Raw genomic sequence first — 26480 nt, forward strand, 5'->3', positions numbered from 1 at the left:
TCCACTTTCCGCAGATGCTGCTTGGCCTGCTGAGCTTTTTGAGCATTTTCTGTTTGTTTCAAAACCCCACATTGAGCATCAGTAAGAAAACCATTGATGAGTAATTGCTGCTTGACTGTACCATTGGTGACACTGTCCATCAGATTGTAGCTGTTTGACAGTGATTATCTGTATGTGATTTCTCCAGCTTTTTATGTACCAGATATGTTGCAGATCATTGGGTAGATGCCATGTCACTGTACTGAGACAGACTGGGCTAGGGTCTCAGCTGGTCTTAGTACGACACTTGAGATGTTGCCCGCTGCTTCAGCCATTGATCCATCGATCGCTCTGTTCTTTTCCCTGAGATCATGTGGCGGGAATGTCAGGAGGGAAGGGCAGGTAGTGTAGAAAGAAAAAGACAGAAAGGAAGCTAATCAGGAGGGTGAGGCTCTTTTGCCTTAGTCCGGGAGCAGAGGAAGAAAATTCTGGGAGAGGGAGAGACGGGCGTTGGGGGGCGGGGTTGTCAGAGAGCAAGAGACGGTCTGTGAGGGAGGGAAGAATGGGGGAGACGGATCACAACATGTTGAAGCAGACTGAAGGCATGACCCTTTATTTTTTAAGTTTAGTTCACCGGCTGTCAACTGCAGTACCTTGAGGTTCATTTATATTTAGTCACAGCCGTTCTCGAAATCTCCGGTCAGTCCCAGGGGTCACTGCTTCTGCAGAACATGAAAGATGCGCGGAGACCCGGCACCCGCCAGTGCGAGCGAGGTAAGATGAACAGGGGAAGAGGAGGTTGGCACAGCACATAAACACTATCGGGACCATACCGACCGAACGGCCGGCTTATCTGCAGCAACATTGCCCTACGGCGTCAAAAGACGAACAGCTTTCAAACTGTAACAGAATTAAGGGAAGGGGGCTGCGGCGTGAAAGGCGAGAGTGCAGAAGTGATTAAATGATAAAAAGCGAAGGTGGTGTAAAATAGCCCTCGGGCTCGGTTCTCCTGAAGCCCCTCTCGCGTTCTGTTAAACGCAGAGGTCGGACGCGGAAAAGAAAGCCTTCCAACGAAATCAGTGTGAATTTGCCGCACCCTGCATGATCATAGCAGGGCCAGTGAATGGTGCAGCTGGCTTCCACTGTATGAGCGCAGACTCCGCCTTGCTGTAAGTAGGTTGGCTCACTTCCAACTCACTAGAATCTTACACAAAGGGGAATCTACTGCCATCTCGCCCTGTCCGCAGTTTCGCCTCGGCGTGTGACTGAGTGTCTCTCCTCTTGTCTGTCTCCCTCTTCTCCCTTTAAACACTCCCCCCTTGTTTATCTCCCCGCACCTCCGCTCCTCTCCATCCCGAAAGATGTCGGCATGTTTTATGAATGAGCACTGGACTTGCCTTTGAGTCACCGCAGGAAGATCGAACAAGGAGAGCGAGAGAAGAATGCAAAGGAGCCACAGCCAGTGACCACCTGCCTACATCCAACCTGAGGATCTGCCTGCAGGTAAGTTAGAGGAAAGGGAACGTGGCCTTCTGACTGAATCCGGGGGCTGAAACTGCTCACCTGTTCTCTGCACCTTGCATTTTAGGTATAAAAATATATAACGAATCGCTGCTCGTATAACAAGAGTTGTCTAACGTGTAGGTGCATTGGTGATCTCCCGTGCAATTTGCAAACAGTCGAAGCGTCTTCCAAAAAATAACGCACTCAATGCAACCTCCGTGTAAGGGAGTGTGTCTAAAATGCTTGCTGTAGTCAAATGGCTGAGTTGGAGACCAGCTCTATACTGTATTTAAATAAAACATCGCCTTGGTAAGAAATGGGCATGTCCTTGCCACTTGATGTCCATAGTAAGACAGTTGTGGGTACCCTGCTTGTAGCGAAACTCTGCGTCCGTCCTTTCTCTGGAAAGTGAGAAATTTTATTGTGAAACGCCTGGATCTTGATATTTAGGGTTGTTCCCTAACCTCGGCGTCCTAACTTTCTAACCCTCTGGCGAACTGTGGTACCTGTGTTTGGGATGTTTTGGGGTCATGATTCAACAAGTAGGAGTGGATGAACGCCCTGGTTCCCTTCAACTTCTCTTCCACTGGCCTCGTTCAGTCATCGGGCATGGTGGGATTGTAGTCTGGGTCCATACGGCAGATCAGGAATTCCAGCCCTAACACGGCTGCTGGTGAATTTAAATTCAGCTAGCTAATTTGTAAAATATTTGGCAAACAAAGCTGGTATCGGCAACAGACGACCTCGATTGTGGCACGAACCCCCCTTCCTCCTCACTAAGCTTTAAAGAAGGAAATTTAGAATGTGCATTCATGCTAGAAATGTAGTTGACCCAAGCTACAACAATGTGGTTGATTCTTAACAGACCTTTGAAATGGCCTAAAGAAACTTATTTGGGTCAAGGGTGTTTGCAAGCGGAGAGCAAACACTCCACACAAAAAGAAACATTAACAATCAAATTGAAATGATCTACCCATTTTCATAATGGAGTGAAGTATGTTTTCAACATTGTCGACTTTCAACATTTCTTTCAGCTCTGTGATCTCTAGGTTTCTCCCAATTCTGAACTTCTGTGCATCCCCACTTTCCTGCCTAGCTTACTGGCCACTATGCTGTCAGACGCCAGGGCTGTAACCCCCCGACTATCTTTCGTTTTCAAAATGTACCTTAAAACTTTCCTCTTTATTGAGGCTGTTTGCTGTCGGCTATAGTTTCTCCCTCACAGAGGCTGGTGTCAAATCTTGTCTGATAACCACTCCTGTGGGGTCCTTGTCTTGCCCTGCTGTGGGGTCCTTGTCTTGCCCTGCTAGTGTAATATAAATGACTGTGTGCTGTGTAGCTCAGGGTTATTTTGATAATAGGCACATCTCATCACTTGCAGAATCCTGGGGTCGGAGAGATCAAGCATCACACTGGTGCTGATCCTAATTGCCATGGTTTTTTCCTATATGCTTTAAATATGTTTGAGATGAATGTTTGAAAGATAGAGGAATTGAGAGTTGTGAGGAGCTGGCACAGAAGAGGAGTTGAGGGCTGTGTGGATCAACTGTGATTGTATTGAATGATGAGGATGAGAGACCTGCTCGTGCTCCTGTTTTCTTGTGTGCTTGCCTATGGTCATTCTGCAAGGACAGACTGTGATGTTGCTGCATACCTGACAAATACTGAAGCTCAGTTATTGAGTGAGGTTTGCCAGCCCGGCCAAGATTTACTACCGTCCCCTGTTTCCCTTGAAATTGATGGTTTGCTAGGTTCTAATGAAGGATACTGAACCACATTGATTAGCCTGGAGGTCAGCCAGGATGGTTAAGGATAGCAAATGACTCTCCCTGAAGCACATTGTCGAGCCAAGTTTATTTTAATGGTGCCGAGGTAACCTCATGATCACCGGAGCTAGTGATGTGCCTTTAGTCTCCTTTTTATTCGCAGTCTGCATTTAAGTTACCCAGCTGTTGTAGTGGGATTTTATGAGATTAATTCTCTGACTTCCTGTGCTGTAAATGCACCTTTTCAACGTGACTTGAGGAAGACTGTCCTGTGCAGCACGTCTAGAAATAAATTGAAATGCAGGGAACACTGCCCAGGCAAATGGATAGAGTGCATAGGTGGAGGTGATTTGACTGCAAGTTTAATTAGCTTAATAGAAAAACCACAAAATACTACTGAAGTAAAAACAGAAAATACTGGAAGTACTCAGCAAATCTGGTAGTGACTGTGAAGGAATACAGATTTAGTGCGCCATTGACTTGAAACAGCAACTCTGTCAGCTGACTTATTCAGATTAATTTATTTATCATGTGTACATCGAAACATACAGTGAAATGCATTGTTTGTGTTCACAACCAACAAAACCTAACTATCTCTCTCTCTCTCTCTCTCTCTCTCTCTCTCTCTCTCTCTATATATATATATATATATATTGCATGCTCTCTCTCGCACACTCTCTCTCTTGCGCTCTCTTTCTCACTCTCTCTCAACCCAGGACAGGCCATCTCCAGGCCTCCAGCCTCCAGTGGACTCATGGGCTCACAGGTTTTAGGCCTTCAACTTCCCCAGTGGACTCACAGACCCAGGGCTATACCCATTGGGCCCTGACTTTTGATTGACCTTTGAACTTTGATATTGACCCCAGGACTCGCTGACGATGATGAGTGAGGACCCCAAAATCCAGGCATTGAACTCTGGATTCGCTGACGATTGGGCTCCAAATAGTAGGCCTTGAACTCCGATCTTGGAGACGCATGTATCTAGGCGAACACCATTCCTCAGAACACACACAAAATGCTGGAGGAACTCAGCAGGCCAGGCAGCATCTGTGGAAAAGAGTACAGTCGACCATTCCTCATGCCTTCAGCCCACACGGTACTCTGATTCAGGAACCCACTGACAGCCCGCTGACCTGGGGAGGCAACTAGCCTCTGTCCTCGATGGTCTGCCAGCCTATCATTCGAGCACAGATGTCCTTTGTCACATGTCCATGTCATTGGCTTTTGAATACAGAGTGGAGGTTTAGATCCTGTCCTGGCCTCAAATTCCCCCAAATACCTGTCCCTAAACCCTAATCTGACCCCCATCTCCTCTCTCTATCCCCAAATACCATCCGTATGATCCTAAAAAAAACACCTAAGCTTGAGCCATGACCTTGACGGACACCACAACTCAACGGCATCTTGCTCCTCTGTTCCCAGGACCAAAAGCATCTTCCCCCTCTCTATTCTTGTAGGAAGTTTCTCCACAATGTGCACTGCGATAAATCTGTACATTTCCTTACCTGTAGCTCTCTACTTAAATTCTGAAAAACTCTTTCAATATTGTCTCAGTGAAATATTAGCCCTTGACTATCATCTGTAGCTTATTTGGGAAAAGCAATTGTTTCAGGTAGGAGGAATATGTATTCAATTATCCAGTCCTGAAATTCAAAGACATATTAAAACAAAATCAATGCTGACACAGCAGTGCTGCACAATCAGATTTGCTGCCTTTTAGCTTTGTTCTGGTTTGTTAAGATTTAGAAGATGTCTTTGTTCTATCTCAACCATGCAGAAGAGTTATCCCTAACAATCCTCACCAATAATTACTCCTCACTATGATTAACTTGCTGCCTTTGGCAGCCTTTTGACTGTTGATTTCCAGCATTACTATGATGAATAACCTTCATTGGCTGCAAAGCAATCTCTGGATACCCTGAGGTTGGGAGAAGAGTTGTATACATGCAAGTCTTGTTTTTGCCCTTCTATTTTCATCTGGTAGAATGGAGTCATGCTCCCTGTAGACCAGGTTGTGAACGGCAACACTGTCAGAGGGTGCATGGTGATTTTAACCTTGATTTTGTTCATGGGCTCCACACACATGTGCTGAGGTTTCTGACAACATAGATCCCCTCTAAACCAATGGACAACTTGGATCTCTTCCCACATCTTGGGACTCCTCAATGACTAAATCCACCGTCTCCTTTAGGTGACAGTACAACCACAAGCTGATTGAGAAAAAGAGCATTTGGAAACCATAACATTGCACCTGTAGTCTAACAGGTGGTGACAAATCTCATTGTTTCAGAGGTATGGACAACCTATAGCTGGTCACCTCAGACCACCAGAAAGATGCCACTAATGCCACCTGCGTAAAACCCTCTGAATCCATTGAGAGCTTAAGTGATCCAGTGTCATGTCCTCCCCAGTCCAATCCCGCTAGCTTTGAGGATCTGAACCTGCTCGACAGATGGCAGTGGTTAGGCTGTAGGCTTGACAGCAGACACACGAAGTGCGCACCCTGAGTCTGAGCTTTGTTAGAGAACAACCTTTCTAAGATGGTGGAGAAAGTTACCTGGGGAGCATTCTCGGTCTTCACAGGGAAAATGCATCATTTTTGCCCACCCATTGGAACCTCTGTGAGGAATATCTGGGATGCTTGGCATTCCGACGTCCAAATAGCCCACTGTCCTGCCCCAGCAAGCACCGCTTGCCCAGCTGAAGGGGGAATGGTGGATCCCATGCAGTACTTCTCAGCCAGTTCAGAGCCTGAGAAAAAGGAGCAGAAGCAAGTCACCTGCACACCTGAAGAGGATGAAGGCACTGTAGATATATGGTGGCCAGCTTGCACTGAGTAAGATTCCACAGTCAGCAAGAGGCAATTGATTGGTGAAGTGTTTGAGGGATGGATCTTCACCCAGATGAATTCCTTTTTGTTGTCCTTTGAAACAGTGACGTCTACCTGGGAGAGCAGACAAGACCTTGGTTTAATGTTTTTGCTGAGAAGTAGATCTTTTGATGCAGCTCCTTCACTACTGAGCATGAGCTGGGCTTGGGATGGTGGTTGATCTTGTCACTTCAGTTCAGTCAGGTATGGCATCATTTAAGCATTGGTTCCAGCATGAATCTACTGCATCCTCTTCTTTCTTCTGTCCTCTTCTACAGTGGAATAATTACACTTTATTCCACTTTAAGAAGATAATCTACATCTAAACAGAGTACCATTTTTCGCAAATATTCCAGGAGCTCCATCAGTTAAAAATTGATGTACTCAGAGCTGGACATCATAGACAGTTAACCTTCCTTTAGTGATTCAGTTTCACTTCTGTTTACTGCATAACTTGTCTTCTGAAAATAACTTCTCTAATTTTACACTTAAAAAATTTATACTGTGCAAATATAGCCTTGTTTGTTGGCTAGCCTCCCAAAGCTGGATAGGTAGATTTAATTGCTCGTGGCTAGTTCAGGAACTAGGTCTGTCCTAGAGTATGTAGTGACAACTTTAATCAGTTTGCTTGTTGAAGAGGGATAATTACTATACAGTATTTAATGTACTATTGTAAAGCTATTTTACAAAAGGCAACTTAAATCTTTTTAAGCCTCTGTTGCATGAAATGGACAATGGAGCAAAATGTGCAAATTCACCTCATGCCTTCTGTTATTGGTCAACAGCTCGATTATTGTTTCTTCATCATATTCCAGGTTTCAGGAGCAGTCAAATCTCTGTCTTTTTATATCACAAGCTGAAATGTGATCATAACCAGAAAATCAGCATCAGTAAGCGAGAAATATTGGCCAGGTGATGGAAGAACAAGCATACTCTTTCAAAACAAGGAAGGAAAATCTCCTCGGGCGTTCGGTCATGTGCTCCACCTCATGTATGTGTGCGTATGCACACAGCTCTTCTCCCTGTCCCAAAACCCCCACACCTCACTTGCCTGCCATTTTTTGTGTCTGTCCTTGCAGAATTCTTCCCCATCTGTCTTAATTGGGAGTACAGGAATTGGTGTATGTCCACCTACTCTTCTGTCCTTGTCCCTACATTTAGGTAGTCAGTTTCTTATTTGTGTTCCCCTTGCCTCCCCCTTCCTCAATCTTTAAAAAAATTCAATCTGACTGTCACCTGGCTCCCAGTGCTCTTGACCTTGGTGGAGTGAGAGGGGTGGGAGTGCAGCGAGTGCCCATAATTTCTGCAACACTGTGAAGAAGCAGTGCTTACTGATTTTGCTCTCACGCAGCATTGCAATAGTGTCGTAATCATGCTGTCTGGTTCTGGAAGTAAGGGCAATGAAACAGTATGGGACAGAACAGCAGTGTAATGGCTACAGTACCGGCAACAGGGGTTCAATTCCCGCCACTGCCTGTAAGGACTTGTATGTTCTGCCAGTGACCGTGTGGGTTTCCTCCCACAGTCCAAAGATGTACTGGTTTGTAGGTTAAATGGTCATTGCAAATTGTCCTGTGATTAGGCTAGCGTTAAATTGGAGGATTGCTGGGCAGTGCGGCTTAAAGAGCCCGAAAGCCCTTTATCTCAGTAAATAAATAAATATTGCTTGGAGATGATTGTTGGCAATGATACATCAGTGTTCACTGCAGCATATGGCATTCCATAGTCTGTTGTTTTAATAGACATTAGCCTGTTGATTTAACAGTGTTAATGCCATGCAAATGTGTTAATTGATTACCAATTACCAAAAAAATTTTCGAAAAGGCGGCAAAAATACTTGGTACTTAAGCAAAATATGGCAGGGGTTGGAAATGCTGAATGACAGAGGACGTGCTGAAGTGATTTGCAAAGCCATTGTGAAGGAGTGAGATGCTGTTCTGCCTGCAAGTGTGATATTGAGCTTTCGTCATCTGTCACTCGAATTCTCCACTCTATCTCATACACTGTTTCAAAGAAACTGAATGTAAGCTGAGAGAACAAATTAAATCTAGTCGTATTTTACACTTGGCAATTGCAGATTCTACTTCCCAGATTCTATCCTACATCTAAATTCTACTTCCATCTGCATGTTTTTTCTATTAATTGTCCCATTGCCATCTTATTTCACCTGCACTATCATCCCTTGTATCATTTAACCTTTCCTGGTTGACATGCAAACATGCTCACCCCCTTGAGTGTGCTCCACCAAGCAGTAAAATGATGGCCAATCTAATTGCAACCTCACCCATACATTCCTGACGATGTACTCAGTGGATGTGCCCATGATAGAGCAGGCTAAGTCCATAGCGCTCTGTGCCCTCTTGTAACCCTGTGTATTAGTGACTCTAGACCAGGTAGTGATGCAGCCAGACAGAATGCTCTCACCATACGTCTGTAGAAACTTGTAAGACTAGTAGCAAGGTGTTGCAAGAGGATTATCAAGAACAATCTACCTCTGATGTCCGGTGCCCCATGTGAATACACCTGCAAGAAGTGCATCCATCTGCAGTTTCTAACAGACAATGTTAGGGAGTTGGAGCTGGAACTGGATGAAGTCTGGGTTATTCGGGAGGCTGAGGTGTTGATAGCACCTCTGCTTCTCGAATGAGCCTGGGTTCATCCTGTTCATCTAGGACATACGGGGAGGTGGTTGCACCCAAAGTGTAGGACACAGATAAATAGAAGACTGTCAGGAGGGGGAAAGGGGACAGGCAGCCAGACCAGAGTACCCTTGTGGCCATACCCCTCAGCAACAGGCATACTGCTTTGTATACTATTGGCGTGGGGAGGATGATCTAGCAGAGGAAACCCCAATGGACAGGTTCTCTGGCATTGAATCTGGCTCTGTGGCTCAGAAGGGAAGTGTGGAAAAGAGGCAAGCTGCAGTAATAGGTGATTAGTTGATTAGGGGACAGAAAGGAGGTTCTTTGGACAAGAATGAGATTCCTGGATGGCGTGTTGTCTTCTGGGTGACAGGGTCACGGACATCTCGGATGAAGTCCACAGCATTCTTAAGTGGGTGGGTGTGCAGCTGGAGGTCGTGGTCCACATTGGTACCAACGGCATGGCAAAGTGAGTTCAGGGTGCTAGGTGCTAAGTTAAAGGACAGGACCTCCAGGGTTGCTAAATGTGCCATGTGCGAGTAAGGCCAGAAATAGGAAGTTTAATACAAGGCTAAAGAGATGGCATGGGAGGAATGGCTTCAGATTTTTGCATCATTGCGTTTTCTTCCAGGGATGGTGGGACCTGTACGGAAGAGATGTTTTGCACCTGAACCGAAGGGGGACTACTATCCTAGTGGGAAGGTTTTCCAGTGTGGCCCGGTGGGGTGGGGTGGGGTGGGGGGTTTAAACTAGAGTTGCAGGGGGATGGGAACCAGAGCAACAGAACAAATAGTGAAGTGGTTTGAGAAAAAATGTTGTTAAGCCTACATACAAATTCAGGAATCAAAAGGTTGGCATGGTGGGACTAACGTTCTGAGCTGTGTATATTTCAAAGTAAGGAGTGTTGTAGGAAGGGTGGATGAGTTGAGGGCATGGATCAGCACGTAGAATTATGACATTGTAGGCATTAGAGAGACTTGGTTGCAGGAGGGTCGGGACTGGCAGCTCAATGTTCTAGAGTTCTATTGTCTTAGGCATGATAGAATGGGAAGGATTAAAGGGGGAGGGATGGCATTACGAGTCAGGAAAAATGTCACTGCAGTGCTCAGGCAGGACGGATTGGAGAGCTTGTATAGTGAAGCTTTATGGGTAGAACTGAAGAATAAGAAAGGTATGACCACATTATTGGGATTATATTATAGACCACCTAACAGTCCACAGAATTTGTAGAGAGGTCACATGCTGTTGCAAGAAACATAATGTTTTGATAGTAGGTGATTTTAACTTTTCACATGTTGAGTGGGGCTCCCATACTGTAAAAGGACTAGATGGGATAGAGTTTGTTAAATGTTTTCAGGGAAGTTTCCTTCATCAGTACGTGGAAGCCTCAATGAGAGAGCGTGCAATACTGGATCTGCTAATGGTGAATGAGACAGGGCAGGTGACAAAACTTTGTGTAGGGGAACACATTGCATCTAGTGACCATGATCCATTAGTTGCAAAGTAAATATACAAAAAGATAGGTCTGCTCCATGGGTTGAGATTCTAAGTTGGAAACAGGCCAAGAAAATAGGTTACAAACTGAATAAGTAATTTGCGTCATCTTCACTGAGGAAGACACTAGCAGTATGCTGGAAGTTCGAGGGTGTCAGGGAGCAGGAGTGGGTGCCGTTGCTATTACTAAGGAGAAGGTGCTTGGGAAACTGAAAGGTCTGAAGGTGGAGAAGTAACCTGGACCAGAGGGTCCTAAAAGAGGTAGCATTGGCTGATTGGCAGGAGGCAACGGGTGGGAATGAAGGGAGCCTTTTCTGGCTGGCTACCAGTGACGAGTGGTGTTCCACAGGGACCTGTGTTGGGACTGCTTCTTTTTACATTGTATGTCAATGATTTGGATGATGGAACTGTGGCTTTTTGGCCAAGTTTGTGGATGATACAAAGATGGGTGGAGGAGCAGGTAGTGTTGAGGAAACAGGGAGCTTGCTGTAGAACTGGACAGATTTGGAGAATGGTCAAAGAAGTGGGAATGGAATTCAGAGTTGGGAGTGTATGGTCATGTAGTTTGGTAGAAGGAATAAAAGTATAAACTATTCTAAAAAGAGAGAAATTTCAAAAATTCAAGGTGGAGAGGGACTTGGGAGTCCTCATGCAAAATTCCCTAAAGGTTAATTTGTAGGTTGAGTCAGTAGTGAGGAAGGCTAATGCAATGTTAGCATTCATTTTGAGAGGTCTGGAATGTAAAAGCAAGGATGAAGTGCTGAGGCTTTATAAGACATTGGTCAGACCACATTTGGAGTATTGTGAGCAGCCTTGAGCCCCTTATCTAAGATTAGATTTGATTATGAGGACACGCAGTCCTCTTTTATTGTCATTTAGTAATGCATGCATTAAGAAATGATACAATGTTCCTCCGGTGTGATATCACAGAAACACAAGACAGACCAAGACTGAAAAACTGATAAAAACCACATAATTATAACATATAGTTACAACAGTGCAACAATACCATAACTTGATGAAGAACAGGCCATGGGCATGGTAAAAAAAAGTTCAAAGTCTCTCGAAAATCCCATCATCTCACACAGACGGGAGAAGGAAGAAAACTCTCTTCCTACCATAAGCTTCCAGCGCCGCAAACTTGCTGATACAGCATCCTGGAAGCACCCGACCACAGTCCGACTCTGAGTCGTCCGAAAACTTCGAGCCTCCGACACCGAGCACCGAGCACCCTCTCTGCCGAGCACTTCGACCCCAGCCACGGCCGCCAGCAACAGGCAAAGCCGAGGATTCGGGGCCTTCCCTCCGGAGATTCTCGTTTGCACAGTAGCAGCGGCAGCGAACCGGGCATTTCAGAAGTTTCTCCAGATGTTCTTCCATGCTGAGATTGGAGAAGGTTCAGAGGAGGTTCACGAGAATAACTTCAGAAATGAAAGGCTCATCGTATGAGTAGCGATTGATGGGTCTGGGCCTTTACTCGCTCGAATTTAGAAGAATTGGTGGCTGGGGGGGAATCTTATTGAAGCCTGTCAAATGTTGAAAGGCATTGATTGAGTGCATGTGGAGAGTTTGTTTCCTATGGTGGGAAGTCTAGGACCAGAAGACACAGTCTCAGAATAGAGGGACATCTATTTAGAACAAAGATAAGGAGGAATTTCTTTTGCCAGAGTTGGGTGAATCTGTGGAATTCGTTGCCACAGGCAGCTGTGGAGGCCAAGTCTGTATGTATAGGCAGAGACTGATAGGTTCCTGATTAGTCAGGGCATGAAAAGTTACAGGGAGAAGGCAGCAGAATGGGATGTGAGGGAAATGGATCAGCCACGATGAGATGGTGGATCACTCTCAATGGGCTGAATAGCCTAATTCTGCTTCTATGTTTAAATATAAAAGGAATATTGTAAATGGTACTCTAGATCAGCAGTCCCCAACCACCGGGCCGCAAAGCATGTGCTACCGGGCCACGAGGAAATGATACGAGTCAGCTGCACCTTTTCCTCATTCCCTGTCACGCACTGTTGAACTTGACGATAGGGTTGCCAACTGTCCTGTATTTGCCGGGACATCCCGTATATTGGGCTAAATTGGTTTGTCCCATATGGGACCACCCTTGTCCCGTATTTCCCCCGCTAAGGTAGAGAATTCCTATGAAACCTTTTGTGCTGAAATGGCGTAAAATGAAGAAGCAATTACCATTAACTTATATGGGAAAAATTTTTGACCGTTCCCAGACTTAAAAAATAACCTACCAAATCATACCAAATAACACATAAAACCTAAAATAACACTAACATATAGTAAAAGCAGGAATGATATGATAAATACACAGCCTATATAAAGTAGAAATAATGTATGTACAGTATAGTCGGAAAGATTTAGCCAAAACTGATTTGTGGAAAAAAATCGGCACAACACTCATGCGCACACAGGTGCCTGCGCAAGGCTTCATGGTCATGGTAGTCTTCCTCAGGGTAAACACAAGTGTTCCGGGATTTGACTGCTACCTTATTTAGGAGTGAGAAAGTTGGCAACCCTAACTGTAAAAGTCATGTTGAGGTGAGTTTAACCCCACTTGAACACCACCCCCCCACCGCCGGGTCGGCCAGTCCGCAAGAATATTGTCAACCGCAGTGCAAAAAAGGTTGGGAACCCCTGCTCTAGATGTAGTGTTGCCAGTGTCTTTCATAACTTGAAGCAAAACATTCCTACCTTCGTATTCAATTGCCCAAACTGGACATCCCCTTGGTGTTCTTCTTCCCTGTCTACCCTTTATGCATCTTAAAATTTTCTGAAATGTCATCAGCCTAAAATGTTAACTCTGTTTCTCATTCCAGAGTTACTACCAGGCCTGCTGAGTATTTCTTACATTTTCTGATTCCCACGTTCTCTGAGGTAAATTAATTTTGGGGGTGAATGGTGCTCTATTGGAGTGGTGTTCTTTATTGAATAATTATGACATAGATGGATACAATTCAGCCACTGGGTTCATGCTGGCTCCCCACACTGTAATCCCAAGTGTCCTATTCTCCATCCATATTGCTATGTAGGCGTAACATCTTTGTAGTGTTTGTCTTTTCTCGTGTGACTGGTCGTCACAGTCTTTATGAGAAAATCAAATTGCATAATACTACACTAGGTGCAGGTAGGCCATCAGAAGTGCTAGGTATCAGAAGGAGGCAGTGAATAGAAAACACACCGTTCTACAGGTAAGTTTGTTTATTAAAAAAAGCAATATATATAAAATATAAACATGAGTAAGAACAATTTGAAATTCCAGAGGGGTCACATGGGGTCTTGGCATGGAGTAGACATGTGTCCCGGGAGCTGCGCCTACCTTCACCTTTTGCCTCACCCAAATAGCAGTTTTTAAGTTACTGAAGTGAGCTGTAACGAGCTGAACGAAATGACGAAGCCAGGTAAAGGGAAGAAACAAGAAAAGGGCGCAGGAGAAGAAGATTCTGGTGAGGGTTCCGCGAAGTTAGCGGGCCCAGGAGAAGCTAAAGCCAGTGCTGCTAGTGCCCCGGGCCCAACTACCATTGAAGAAGCCCTTGTGGTGGTAAACAAGCTGTACAGTTTGGTAGATGGGAGACGTGCAGAGCATAATAAGTCAATCATGAACCTAACAGTGGATCTAACCGAAGTCAGTAAGCGTGTTTCTTTAATGGAGGATGCCGCCAAATTGTACAACACAAATCGAAGAGTTGGAGAGGCGGCTTGAAAGCCAATATCCCAAAACACGCAGCTACAGGCTAAGGTGGATGACCTTGAAGCTCGGTCTTGCCGTCAAAACATTCGCATTTTCGGGGTTCAGGAGAAAGCCAAAAACAATGAGCCGACGGAATTTGTAGCCATGTTGCTCCAAAGTTGCTGGGGAAAGAACATTTCCACCAGCCAGTTAAGGTGGACTGTGCCCACCGGAACCTAGCACCTGTTAAAAATGGCAGGCCAAGAGCTATTATTGCGAGGCTACACCACCACCAGGTTAAAGAGTTGGTGCTACGGTTGTCCAGGGAGAGAGCTCTGCTGCTATATGACGGGCGTCTGGTGTTCATTTACCCGGATTTAACCTCGGCTACCATGAGGAAATGTCAGGATTTTCAGCACATTAAGGAGAAATGCAAAGCCAGGAAAATTAGGTGTGGATCCGGTATCCGGCGAGGTTTGTGGTTACAGTTAACAACATCACCATACATTCAGCACTGCAGCCATAGCGGAGAAGTTCCTGAGCCGAGAAGTTAAAGATTGGCATTCGGACACCGTATCAATCTAAAAACAGATTAACGCTGGGTTACTGGATTCGTCGTTGATAGACAGTGGCTTCATATGGAGTCTGTTTGTTATGTTCAGCGCATGAGGAACTGAAAAATAAGTTCACACTAAGATGTGGGTGAGGACTGATTGTTATTGTTTATTTTTATATTTCATGGTGTATTTGTGAAGAGGTGTTTCTCCCGTGTTTAGTGAGTAATGGGTAGTTATCTCACTATTCCAGGCCATGTGTTGGCTCTTGGATATAGCTTTGACTCTAGGTTAGGGGCATGGAAGTACTACTCCTGGTGTGTTTTTATTATTGGGAGGGTTTTTTGTGTGTCTTAAGGGGTTGTTACAGCACATCTGTTTGGTTAAGTTACAGTTTGTGTTATGCCACGACCATACAGCATATTTTTTTTTGGTTAAGTAGCAGATATGACATCTAATTCACATATGCACAGCATTGGTGAGACTAAACTTGTCAGCTGGAATGTACGGGGGATGAATAGTCCACTGAGGAGAGGGAAGGTGTATACACCTCTTCGTACACTCAAAGCTGATATTGTTTTCTCCAAGAAACGCGCATTAAGAAAACTGCAGCGAAAGTGCTTTGTCCCTCCTGGGCATCTCAGGTCTACCAGTCGAATTTTAGTACTAAAGCTAGAGGTGTTGCAATCCTAATTAAAAAAAACCATACCATTTATTCACACACAAACTATCACTGACCAGAGGGGCAGGTATGTAATAGGAAGTGGAATTTTAAGTTCTATACCATTGACACTAGTGAGTGTGTACGGGCCCAACTTTGATGATCTTGTTTTTTTTTCAGAACCTCTTTAAGGCCGTGCCTAATCTGTCTGACTCTAACATAATTGTAGGTGGAGACTTTAATTGCATCTTACACTCCCTCCTAGATAGACAACGTCCCCAAGTTTGTTCACTTAAAAATAGTGTAACACTTAATAATCTCATGCAATCGTATAACATAGTGGATATTTGGAGCTTTCTTAATCCCACGAAGAAGGATTTTTCATATTTCTCCGCAGTACATAAATCCTACTCTAGGATTGATTATTTTCTGTTAGATTCGAAATTGGTCTCATCAGTAGTTGGTTGCACTTACCATAATATACTTATATCGGATTATACTCCTGTCTCCCTTATACTCAAATTGAACCACAAAAGAGGTGAATATAGTTGGCGTTTAAATAATGCTTTGCTAAAGGATAAAGATTTGTCCTCTTATCTTTCAGATAAGATAGATCTATACTTAAGCACCAATGATATGGGCGGTGTTGATGATTCCACTCTTTGGGAGGCCATGAAGGCGGTTATTAGAGGTTGCATAATAGCATATGAGACAGCGGAAAAAAGAAGATTCAAGAAAAGGTTAACTGAAATAGATGATCAGTTGGCAAATCTGGAAGCTTCTTACAAAATAAACCAGAAAGCAGAAATACTTAATAAGATTACTGCCTTACGGTATGAGTATAATTCTATAATGTCCAAGAGCGTTTCAAAACTACTGAGACAAGTCAGACAGAGGTATTTTGAGCTTGGTGAAAAGCCCCATAAGTTATTAGCCTGTCAGTTAAGACAGATGCAGGCCTCCAGGGCCATACATCGTATAAAGGCGAAAGATGGCTTTTTATTGACAGACCCGGAAAAAATTAATAAGTGTTTTGCGGAGTTCTACGCTAATGTTTACCAATCACAAGGCGGTCTGGACATTGAAGCTATGGAAGCATTTTTTGACAATCTGAATCTGCCCACACTGTCAACAGATTCAGTAAATACACTTGATGCTGGTATAAGCCTAGAGGAGATCAAGAAGGTCAACTCTTCCCTCCCCAGTAATAAGGCAGCAGGTCCGGATGGTTTTAGCATGGAATTCTTCAAAGTATTTGGTCCAAAATTGTCACCTCTGCTCTCACAAATGTTGAATCTCTCTCGGATAGCTTCCAGATTGCCACCCACTTTATGTAAAGCTAATGTTTCTCTGATTCCAAAACCAGGCCGTGATCCTGAGGTGGTTTCATCATATCGCCCCATTTCACTGCTGCCCATTGAAACCAAAATTCTTGGGAAAGTCCTGGCCAATAGGTTAAAAGAATGCATTTGTTCTATTATTCATCCAGATCAAACTGGCTTTATGCCAGGTAGACATATGTATTTTAATTTGCATTGTCTTTTCAATATCTTATATACAAAACATGCTGAAGAGGCTGTAGTCATTTCATTAGATGTGCAGCGTGTGCTTGACCAAGTGGAATGGCCATATATGATGTTTGCACATAAGGAATTTGGATTTGGACCATCTTTCATTAAATGGATTGAGATAATTTATTCATACCCATCTGCTTCTATTATCACTAATCAGAATATTTCCTCCCCTTTTGCAATTCATCGTGAGACTCGTCAAGGCTGCCCCTTTCTCCGTTTTCATTTGCAGTTGTCATTGAGCCACTGGCTGTTAGCATCAGACAAGACCCTTTGATATCTCCCATTGATATGCATGGACATAAACATCACCTTTCGTTATACGCTGATGATGTCCTTTTATATATCTCCAGCCCACAAACATCAACACCCGCCCTTCTGACTCTAATTAATAACTTTGGTAGTTTCTCATGTTTCTCTATTAATTGGGATAAGAGTGAACTAATGCCAGTCACTGCAGTAGTTAATACAGCGTATTTACAGTCCATTCCCTTTAAAATAACATGATAATTTTTCCTATCTTAGTGTGACTATTACAAAAAACCCAGATAACCTTTTGCAAGTGAATTGACGAAACAAAGTTCAGCAGGTTAAATGCAATATTGACTTTTGGAAAACCCTTCCAATTTCTTTGGTGGGGAGGATTAACACAATCAAGATGATTGTACTGCCACGATTTCTTCATCTTTCAGTCAATTCCATGTTTTATTCTGTCATATTTTAAGCAATTGGATTCAAATATTATACCCTTCATTTGGAATTATAAAGCCATTAGAATTACTAAAAAACACTTGTCAAACCCCAAGGAAGCAGGTGGTTTTGCCCTACCGAACATTAAATTGTATTACTGGGCTGCCCATCTATCCATTCTTGCATGGCAGAAAAAAGGCCCACCCGCTACCTCAGACTCGTGCCCAGCATGGTTACTTATAGAGCGAGTGCCTTGTAAGAAGACTTCCTTACCAGTTCTCCTTAATAGCCCCACTGCAGTTAATAAGTCACATTTTAGTAACAGCTTCGTAGTTGGCAGCACTATAAGAATTTGGAAGCAGATTCAACTACACATTAAGGCCCCAAAAACTTATATTGACACTCTGATTTGTGACAATCATTCCTTTTTGCCTGGCCTGAATGATACTGTTTTTTTCTACCTGGAAGCAGAGAGGCATCTGTAGTGTAGGTGACCTATATATTAATGGAAACTTTGCCTCATTTGCGCAGTTACAAGCAGTTTACAATATCCTTGCATCTATCTTTTTAGATATTTACAAATTCGAGATTAGGTCAGGAAATATATACCTAACTTCGAAGTTTTAGGTATCCTATTTTTATCAGATCCTACATAATGGAGCTCGGATGAATACTGCAGGTCTTAAACAGGCATGGGTGGATGAATTGGGTATAGAACTGACAGAGGAGGTCTGGGATGAGTGTTTAAAGAGTATACATGATTGTTCGGTCAACGTCAGACACAGACTTATACAGTTTAAAACAATACATAGACTCCATTATTCCAAAGAAAAGTTGCACATTTTCTACCCTGATGTTTCACCAGTTCGTAATAGATGTAAATCTGTGAACAGTAACTTGTCACGTTCATTCTGGTCATGTTGTAAGCTTTATGCATACTGGAAAAGTATTTTTCACTGTTTCTCTGAGGATTTTGGGAAGCGGTGGGAACCAGACCTGCTCATAGTCATCCTTGGAGCAACAAGCTCCCTAACTTCAGCCAGTATGTAGGAAAAAATGGCTGTATTATTTGGAATGGTTATTGCTAAGAAGTTAATCCTGCAAATGTGGAAAATGGACTCTGTGCCTACGTACCATCTGTGGCTGAGAGAACTGGCAAATACTTTACATTTGGAGAGACTGAGACTGTGTAATGAGGACAGAGGGGACATCTGTGAAAGGATATGGGGCCCTATATTGGACTTCCTCACAGGGTGAGGACTGGGATTTTTTGGAGCGGTGCACCTCTGCTGTGTATGTTTACTTTTGCCTTTATAATTTTTCTCCCTTATGCTGCTCAATATTTAATTTGATTTTGTTATTGTTGTGGTTTTTGTGGATGTGCTGTTTTTTTGTGTTTTTTGTTTGTAATAAATAAAAATAAAAATATTTTCTAAAAAGATTTTAAAAATTCCAACATTGTGTCTTGGGTACCCAATTTCAGATATCAATTGAAAACCAAATTCATTTTTAGTTGGAATCAGTGGGGTTCATTAGAATAACCTTTATTACTCCAATTTCTTTAACTAATTGGATCTAGTGTTACTCCCTATTTAAAGGTTTATAGAATAACAATTGCCTTTCTATTTATCCCTAGTTAGTTAGGAAACTAATTGAATTCCTGTTTTTAAGTATTATGGTTAACTTCAATTTCAGTTCAGGTCGGTATGTATACAAATTCAAATTTAAATTAAAACATTATATATCTATACAGTTTAACTCCTTTCACAGCAATTCTCCAACGTCATAACTTTCAAAGTAAATCTCATTCAGTTACTTATCAAAGTCTTTGCAAAAACAATCAGTTCTTCCAGAAAATCAAATTCATGTCCTTCGAATGCAAAATAAACTTGTACATCCAATCGTATTAAATTTCCTACATGAAACGCTCTTGTTCTGTCGGCTGTGTAGGTCTAGGGAAGGCAATCTCCAGCCCCGCCAAATGTGTGAGATTGAGGTGCGAGCCCATCCTGAAACCCTCTGTTTGTGTGGATGCTGCGTGATTCGTTACGCTGTTACAAATCAGTACCACGAAACAACAGACTGTACACCTCATACAATTAAACGATTTAGCTTTATAATTCTTAATTTGACTAAAGGGTTAGTAAAGAAAACGCAAAAAAAGAAAAGGGCCCATTTTTATAAAAACAGTCTAATGTGCACAAGTTGGAGCTCACGCCGATCCTCCTTTGATCTCCTCCCGGGCCGAGTCGAATCCTACAACCTCTTCTCTCTGGAGAAGACGCCTTCACAAAAGACCCCAAGCCCAACCTTAGTGTCCCTCACCAGAGCATCCTCCCCTTAATCCGGCCATCCTAATTGGATGGAACACAGTTCTCCTATCTTCTATCTTCAGCTGTAACCCAAACAAGCAGCTCGCAGAGAACAGCACAAAAGATCAAATACAGAGCAGCATAACAGTCAAAAAAATGAAACAGGGCATTACATACATCTTGAAACATTTTGATCCTGCACTGGTTCTTCAGTCTTGGGTGGCTTGCCATCTTGTTTCTTGTTTTGTTGGATGAAATAGGGGTCATCCACGGAAAGTCAATTTACAATACTTACACAAAAAAAGCTGACCTGTATTCAACAGGATTACAATCTGTAAATTCTTCAACACATTCTATTTTCTATTTCAAAATACCCAAAATCACATTGTCAGTTCCAAGCATTTCTGAGTTACAACACTACTGAACGTATAATGAATATATTCAGAACAGTAAAAGTGTTTTAACTCACCAAATCCCTTGGTATGATTTAACAGAACTAATTCCTGGTTACACAGTAGAGATTTTGGACACTCATCTCAGCTGATATTGTCTCGCTATAGCTGCTGCTTGCTATAGCCGTAACTTCAATAAACCTTTTATCGCTATTGTCTTTCCTCCAGGGGTTTCACCCTGAGCTTTTCAAATAATTAGGATTAAGTTACTCACTATCAATTCCACTTTTAACAGCTTATGTCTTTAGTTTCTAATTGTTTGCTGCATTTCTCTCACTTGTCCACACCTACGCCAGCCACGTCTCATTCTCCAATAGCTTATTTTTCCCCAAGTTCTTTTTTTTTATAAATTTGGTAAATTTCATCAGTATATGAGTGGAGCTTTCTAACATTACATCTTTGGGTTTAATTAACCTGGGTTACACAGGACTGTAAGTTATTCTCTCTCACATGTCTGTCACCTCTTTTATGTCTCCTCTGATTCATTTGTCACTCATCTCTTTTACAGGTTAGTAGACAATAAACCAGCCAACTTATGTTTGGGATATGGGGAGAACCCTCATGGTACCTGAGGGAACTTGTAAACTCTGCGCAGAGTGCAACATAGACAAAATTCTGGAAGAACTCAGCAGGTCAGGCAGCATCCATGGAAATGAATAAACAGTCGATGGTTCGCGCCGAGACACTCCATCAGAACAAAAAAGGTGGGGGGGGGGGAGAGAAGGAGGATAGCCAGGAGGTATGAGAATATCTGCAGATACTGGAAGTCTAAGCAATACACACAAAATGCTGGAGGTACACAGCAGGCCAGGCAGCATCTATGGAAAAGAGTAAGCAAATGACATTTTGGCTGAGACCGTTCATCAGGACTGGAAAAAAAAAGATGAGAAGTCAGAGCAAGAAGTGGGGGGGAGGGGAGGAAGAAACTACAAGGTGGTAGGTGATGGGTGAAACTGGGAGGAGGGAGGGTGCAGTAAAGAGCTGGAAAGTTGATTAGTGAACAAAATAAAGGACTGGAGAAGGGGGAATCTTAAAGGAGAAGGTAGAAGATAATAGACAATAGGCAATAGGTGCAGTAGGCCATTTGGCCCTTTGAGCCAGTACCGCCATTCGCTGTGATCATGGCTGATCATCCACAATCAGTGCCCTGTTCCTGCCTTCTCCCCATATCCCTTGACTCCGCTATCTTTAACAGCTCTATCTAACTCTTTCTTGAAAGAATCCAGAGAATTGGCCTCCACTGCCTTCTTAGGCAGTGCATTCCACAGATCCACAACCCTCTGTGTGATAAGGTTTTTCCCCAACTCTGTTCTAAATGGTCTACCCCTTATTCTTAAAACTGTGGCCTCTGGTTCTGGACTCCCCCAGCATCGGGAACATGTTTCCTGCCTCTAGCGTGTCCAATCCCTTAATAATCTTATATGTTTCAATCAGATCCCCTCTCATCCTACTAAATTCCAGTGTATACCAGCCCAGTCGCTCCAATCTTTCAACATATGACTTCCCACCATCCCGGGAATTAACCCAGTGAACCTACGCTGCACTCCCTCCATAGCAAGAATGTCCTTCCTCAAATTTGGAGACCAAAAAGATGATGGAAGAAAGAGAAGGGGTGGGCAGATAAAGAAGAGAGGGAAATGGGAATGGGAATATGGTGAAGGGAGGAGGGACAATTACCGGATGTTTAAGAAATCTATGCTCATTCCATCAAGTTGGAGGCTACCGAGATGGAATATAAGGTGTTGCTCCTCCAACCTGAGTGTGGCCTCATCGTGGTAGTCGATGTGCTAAGTTTCTTGTGTTGCCATGGTCAAAACACCTAATTAGGATGTCCTGAGTTTGCAAAGCACAGATATAAATGTGTGCCTTTTGCACCTTCTGTAATCCAGCACATGGCTTTGTGATTGCTTCAGGTATGAGTAATACAAGGTGTCAGTTCAGAATGGGAGATGGCGTTGGGTTCCTGATGAAAACAACCAGGCCTTGTGAATTAGAGGTTCGAGGTTGGCAGCAGCAGGAGCAACTTGATAATTCCATTTTAATATTTTTTTATCCTGCCGGCTTCCTGCAGTGGCACATGTTGGCCATCATTTGTATTCTCCTGTTCCTGGGATGTAACCACTGCTGGGAAGGGCAGGATTTAATACCCATCCCTAACTGCCTTTGGGTAGGTGATGCTGTGCCTCTATATTGAACATCTACATACCATACTGGGCCTTGTCATTGGCTAGAAGGCCAGAAATGGGGCCTTCAGTTATAGGCCGGACTTGGCAAGGACAGTTTTTCTTTCTGGGGTGACCCATTTACTAGTTTCATAGTCATCGTTAATTAAACTAGAGCTTCAGCTCCAGATTATGTACTGAACTGCTGGGTCTCAACCCAGAATGTTGACCATCCCTTTCTCGTGACAGATGTTGCTTGACCTGATGGAGTAACTCATGCAATTTGCTTTTGCTCGAGATGTGAGCATCTGCACTTTCTTGTGACAATATAACTCACTGCTTCTTGTGCCAGTTGGTAAAGCTCCATCTTCCCCAGAAAACACTTTTGCAATTCGACACTGCCATCATAGAGAGTCTCCTCACATCAGCCATTACTGTCTGGTGTGGTGCAGCATCCTCTCACAAGTTACAACAGCTACACTCATCTGTCAGGTTAGCGGAAAAGGCCATTGGCTGCAGTACTTGTATGTGTTCAGGACAAAGAAGCAAGCAGCAAAAATCGAAAGTTCAAAGTAAATTTACTATTAAATTACATATAGGTCACCATATTCAATCCTGAGGTTTATTTTCTTGCAGTCATACTCAATTAATCCAATACTGTAACCGTAATAGAATCAATAAAAGACTACACCAATAATGTGGACATCCAGCATGCAAAAGAAAACAAACTGTATACATACAAAACAAAGAAAAAATGGAATAATAATAATAATAATAAATAAACAAACAATAAATATCGATGAAGAGTCCTTGAAAGTGTGTCCTTAGGTTGTGGGAACAGTTCAGTGATAGGGCAAATGAAATCGAATGAAGTTTCCCCTCTGGTTCATGAGCCTGATGGTTGAGGGGTGAACCTTGTGTTGTGAGTCCTGAGGCTCCTGTACCTCCTTCTTGATGGTAGCCTCAAGGGGGAAAAGAAAGCATTTTTGGACAGGAAAAATCATTGCCGGCACTCCCCACCTAGCAAGCTGCTTTTTCCAAATGCTCCCTTCTGGAAAACTCGAAGGCTATTAAAACAAAAACTTTATGCCAGATTACAAGTTTCTTCCCCCCAGGTAGTTAATGTGATCAACCTCCCTCTGTCTATTACTCCAGCACTGCACTGCATTTCTCTGTGGACACTTTAAACCATTTTTATAATGCTGTTTACATTGTAAATACATGCTGGTATTTATGTATTTATGCCCACTTTATACTTTTTATTCTTTATACTTGTTGAATGGTGCTTTTAGTTGTACACCATGCCCTGAGCAACACACCACAGCAAATTCCTAATACATGTAAGTGCATGTGGTGAATAAAGCTGTTTCTAGATCCTGACATTACAGACAGATTGCTTTGGCAGAGTTGCCCCGGTTATAACCAGTGAAAGACATAATTTAAAAACAAATTCGAAAAGTTTCCAGCAAAAACGCAAATGCTTGCAGAGGAGGATGAGTAAAGCAACATGGCAGAGCTGGGAAAATTTTACATCACTTTGTAAATGTCCCAAAACTTCAACTGCAATTTGCATGAATTATTTACCCAGCAAGGTCGCAATTATAAAATTCAGTTCACGCATGACAAGATTAATTGTGGTCATTATAAATTATTTTGAGTGTAGAGAGAGTGTATGCTTGTGAATTTTTTATTTTAATTAACTTGTGTAGATATAGCTAAGTAAATAAGTGTGATTAAAATTAAGCAAATAGAGGTTGTATTACAGCTTTTTTAAAGAGTCATTGTAAAATAATTATTTGTCTGGACTACCTATTGATATGTCAATAGTTTTGAACAGCTGGATAAGCAATAGTTTGATTCAGATGAGGCCAGTGAATGTATTGACTGCATGGTACTCCCTATGGGCACAATAAACTGCATCTCTGGTACTGGAGAATACTGAGGCTTGTTACAAGATCATTGTGTGTTCTTATGAGGGACCATCTTTCCATCTGCTGTTGGTTATCTGAGAAGCATTTGTTCTGTCTGTGTCGTTACACAATGTCGGCCTGATATTATGCTACAGAGGACCTGTCTTGCTTCTCTCAACCTCAGCAGTATCACTCAGTTCTGTCCCTGCCCATCTCACCTGCTGCTGAAACCCATTGTTGTCCCCAGTCCCGGGGCAGCCTCCCATGTTTGATCCTCTATATACTGGAGGTCTTCCAAAATTCTGCGGCACATCCCCCTCTTCTAAATCTCGCCACTCCTCACACTTGTTTGTGAAGACGTGGAGAACAGAAACTTTGGTCCAAATTTTAAATCTTAAGCCTTGTTTTCAAATCCCTCTGTGGCCTTATCCCATCCCTTGTTCTGTAATCTGCTCCAGCCCCTCATTACTCCAGAGATATTTGGGCTTCTATAACTTTGGGGTTTCCTCAAATGTACCTACTGCACCATTGGCAAATGTAGAGCTGCTAAAGCCCCAAGTTTTGGAATTCCCTCCTTTAAAACTTTTCCTTCAGACTAACTACAATGACCAAACTTCTGACCTGTTTTGCTTTTTTTTTTGGTGACAAATTTAGTTTGATGTGAAGGCTTTAGAAAGGGTGGAGGAGAAATATACCAGAGTGATTCCCAGTATGGATTGACTGGGGAAGCTGAGGTTGTTCTTCCTTGTTGTGAGGGTGTCTGTTAGAACATAGAATAGTACAGCACATTACAGGCCCTTCGGCCCACAATGTTGTACCAACCCTCAAACCCTGCCTCCCATATAACGCCCCACCTTCAATTCCTCCATATACCTGTCTAGTAGTCTCTTAAATTTCACTAGTGTATCTGCCTCCACCACTGACTCAGGCAGTGCATTCCACGCACCAGCCACTCTCTGAGTAAAAAACCTTCCTCTAATATCCCCCTTGAACTTCCCACACCTTACCTTAAAGCCATGTCCTCTTGTATTGAGCAGTGGTGCCCTGGGGAAGAGGCGCTGGCTGTCCACTCTATCTATTCCTCTTAATATCTTGTACACCTCTATCATGTCTCCTCTCATCCTCCTCCTCTCCAAAGAGTAAAGCCTTAGCTCCCTTAATCTCTAATCATAATCCATACTCTCTAAACCAGACAGCATCCTGGTAAATCTCCTCTGTACCCTTTCCAATGCTTCCACATCCTTCCTATAGTGAGGCGACCAGAACTGGACACAGTACTCCAAGTGTGGCCTAACCAGAGTTTTATAGAGCTGCATCATTACCTCGCAACTCTTAAACTCTATCCCTCGACTTATGAAAGCTAGCACCCCATAAGCTTTCTTAACTACCCTATCCACCTGTGAGGCAGCTTTCAGGGATCTGTGGACATGTACCCCCAGATCCCTCTGCTCCTCCACACTACCAAGTATCCTGCCATTTACTTTGTACTCTGCCTTGGAGTTTGTCCTTCCAAAGTGTACCACCTCACACTTCTCCGGGTTGAACTCCATCTGCCACTTCTCAGCCCACTTCTGCATCCTATCAATGTCTCTCTGCAATCTTTGACAATCCTCTACACAATCTACAACACCACCAACCTTTGTGTCATCTGCAAACTTGCCAACCCACCCTTCTACCCTCACATCCAGGTCGTTAATAAAAATCACGAAAAGTAGAGGTCCCAGAACAGATCCTTGTGGGACACCACTAGTCACAACCCGCCAATCTGAATGTACTCCCTCCACCACGACCCTCTGCCTTCTGCAGGCAAGCCAATTCTGAATCCACCTGGCCAAACTTCCCTGGATCCCATGCCTTCTGACTTTCTGAATAAGCCTACCGTGTGGAACCTTGTCAAATGCAGAATTTAAAAACACGTATGGTTTAGGCAGAGTTACTGGAGAGAAATTATTCCCATTAATAGAAGGACCAAGAACTAGTGAGATGGAATGTAGATCATAGAGTTATGGAGTGTGGAAACAAGCCTTCGGCCCAACTTATCCAAGTCAAACAAGCTGTCTTCCTGAGCTAGTCCAATTTGCCTGCATTTGGCCAGTGTCCCCATAAACATTTTCTATCCCCGTACCTGTCCAAATATCTTGTTCGCATTATAATTGTACCCACCTCTACCATTCGCCTTGCAGCTTGTTTTGTATACCCACCATCCTCTGTATGGGACAAAGTTAACCCTTAA

The 26480-nt window shown here is 43.2% G+C and overlaps 1 protein-coding gene across 2 annotated transcripts in view; it reads left to right on the forward strand.

The window, feature by feature from the left end:
* The first annotated feature begins 1200 nt into the window (after nt 1-1200).
* Nucleotides 1201-26480, forward strand: part of LOC134347028 (coronin-2A-like) — a 168348-nt gene continuing 143068 nt past the window's right edge. For both annotated transcript variants that reach the window (XM_063049021.1, XM_063049019.1), the window contains exon 1: nt 1201-1482. Coding sequence is in view for 1 of the 2 variants with exons in the window: in XM_063049019.1 (XP_062905089.1) it covers nt 1360-1482 (123 nt within the window). In the remaining variant the exon portion in view is untranslated. The remainder of the gene's footprint in view (nt 1483-26480) is intronic.

This window comes from Mobula hypostoma, chromosome 5 (genome assembly GCF_963921235.1).
Source record: "Mobula hypostoma chromosome 5, sMobHyp1.1, whole genome shotgun sequence".
Classification (NCBI taxonomy): Eukaryota; Metazoa; Chordata; class Chondrichthyes; order Myliobatiformes; family Myliobatidae; genus Mobula; species Mobula hypostoma.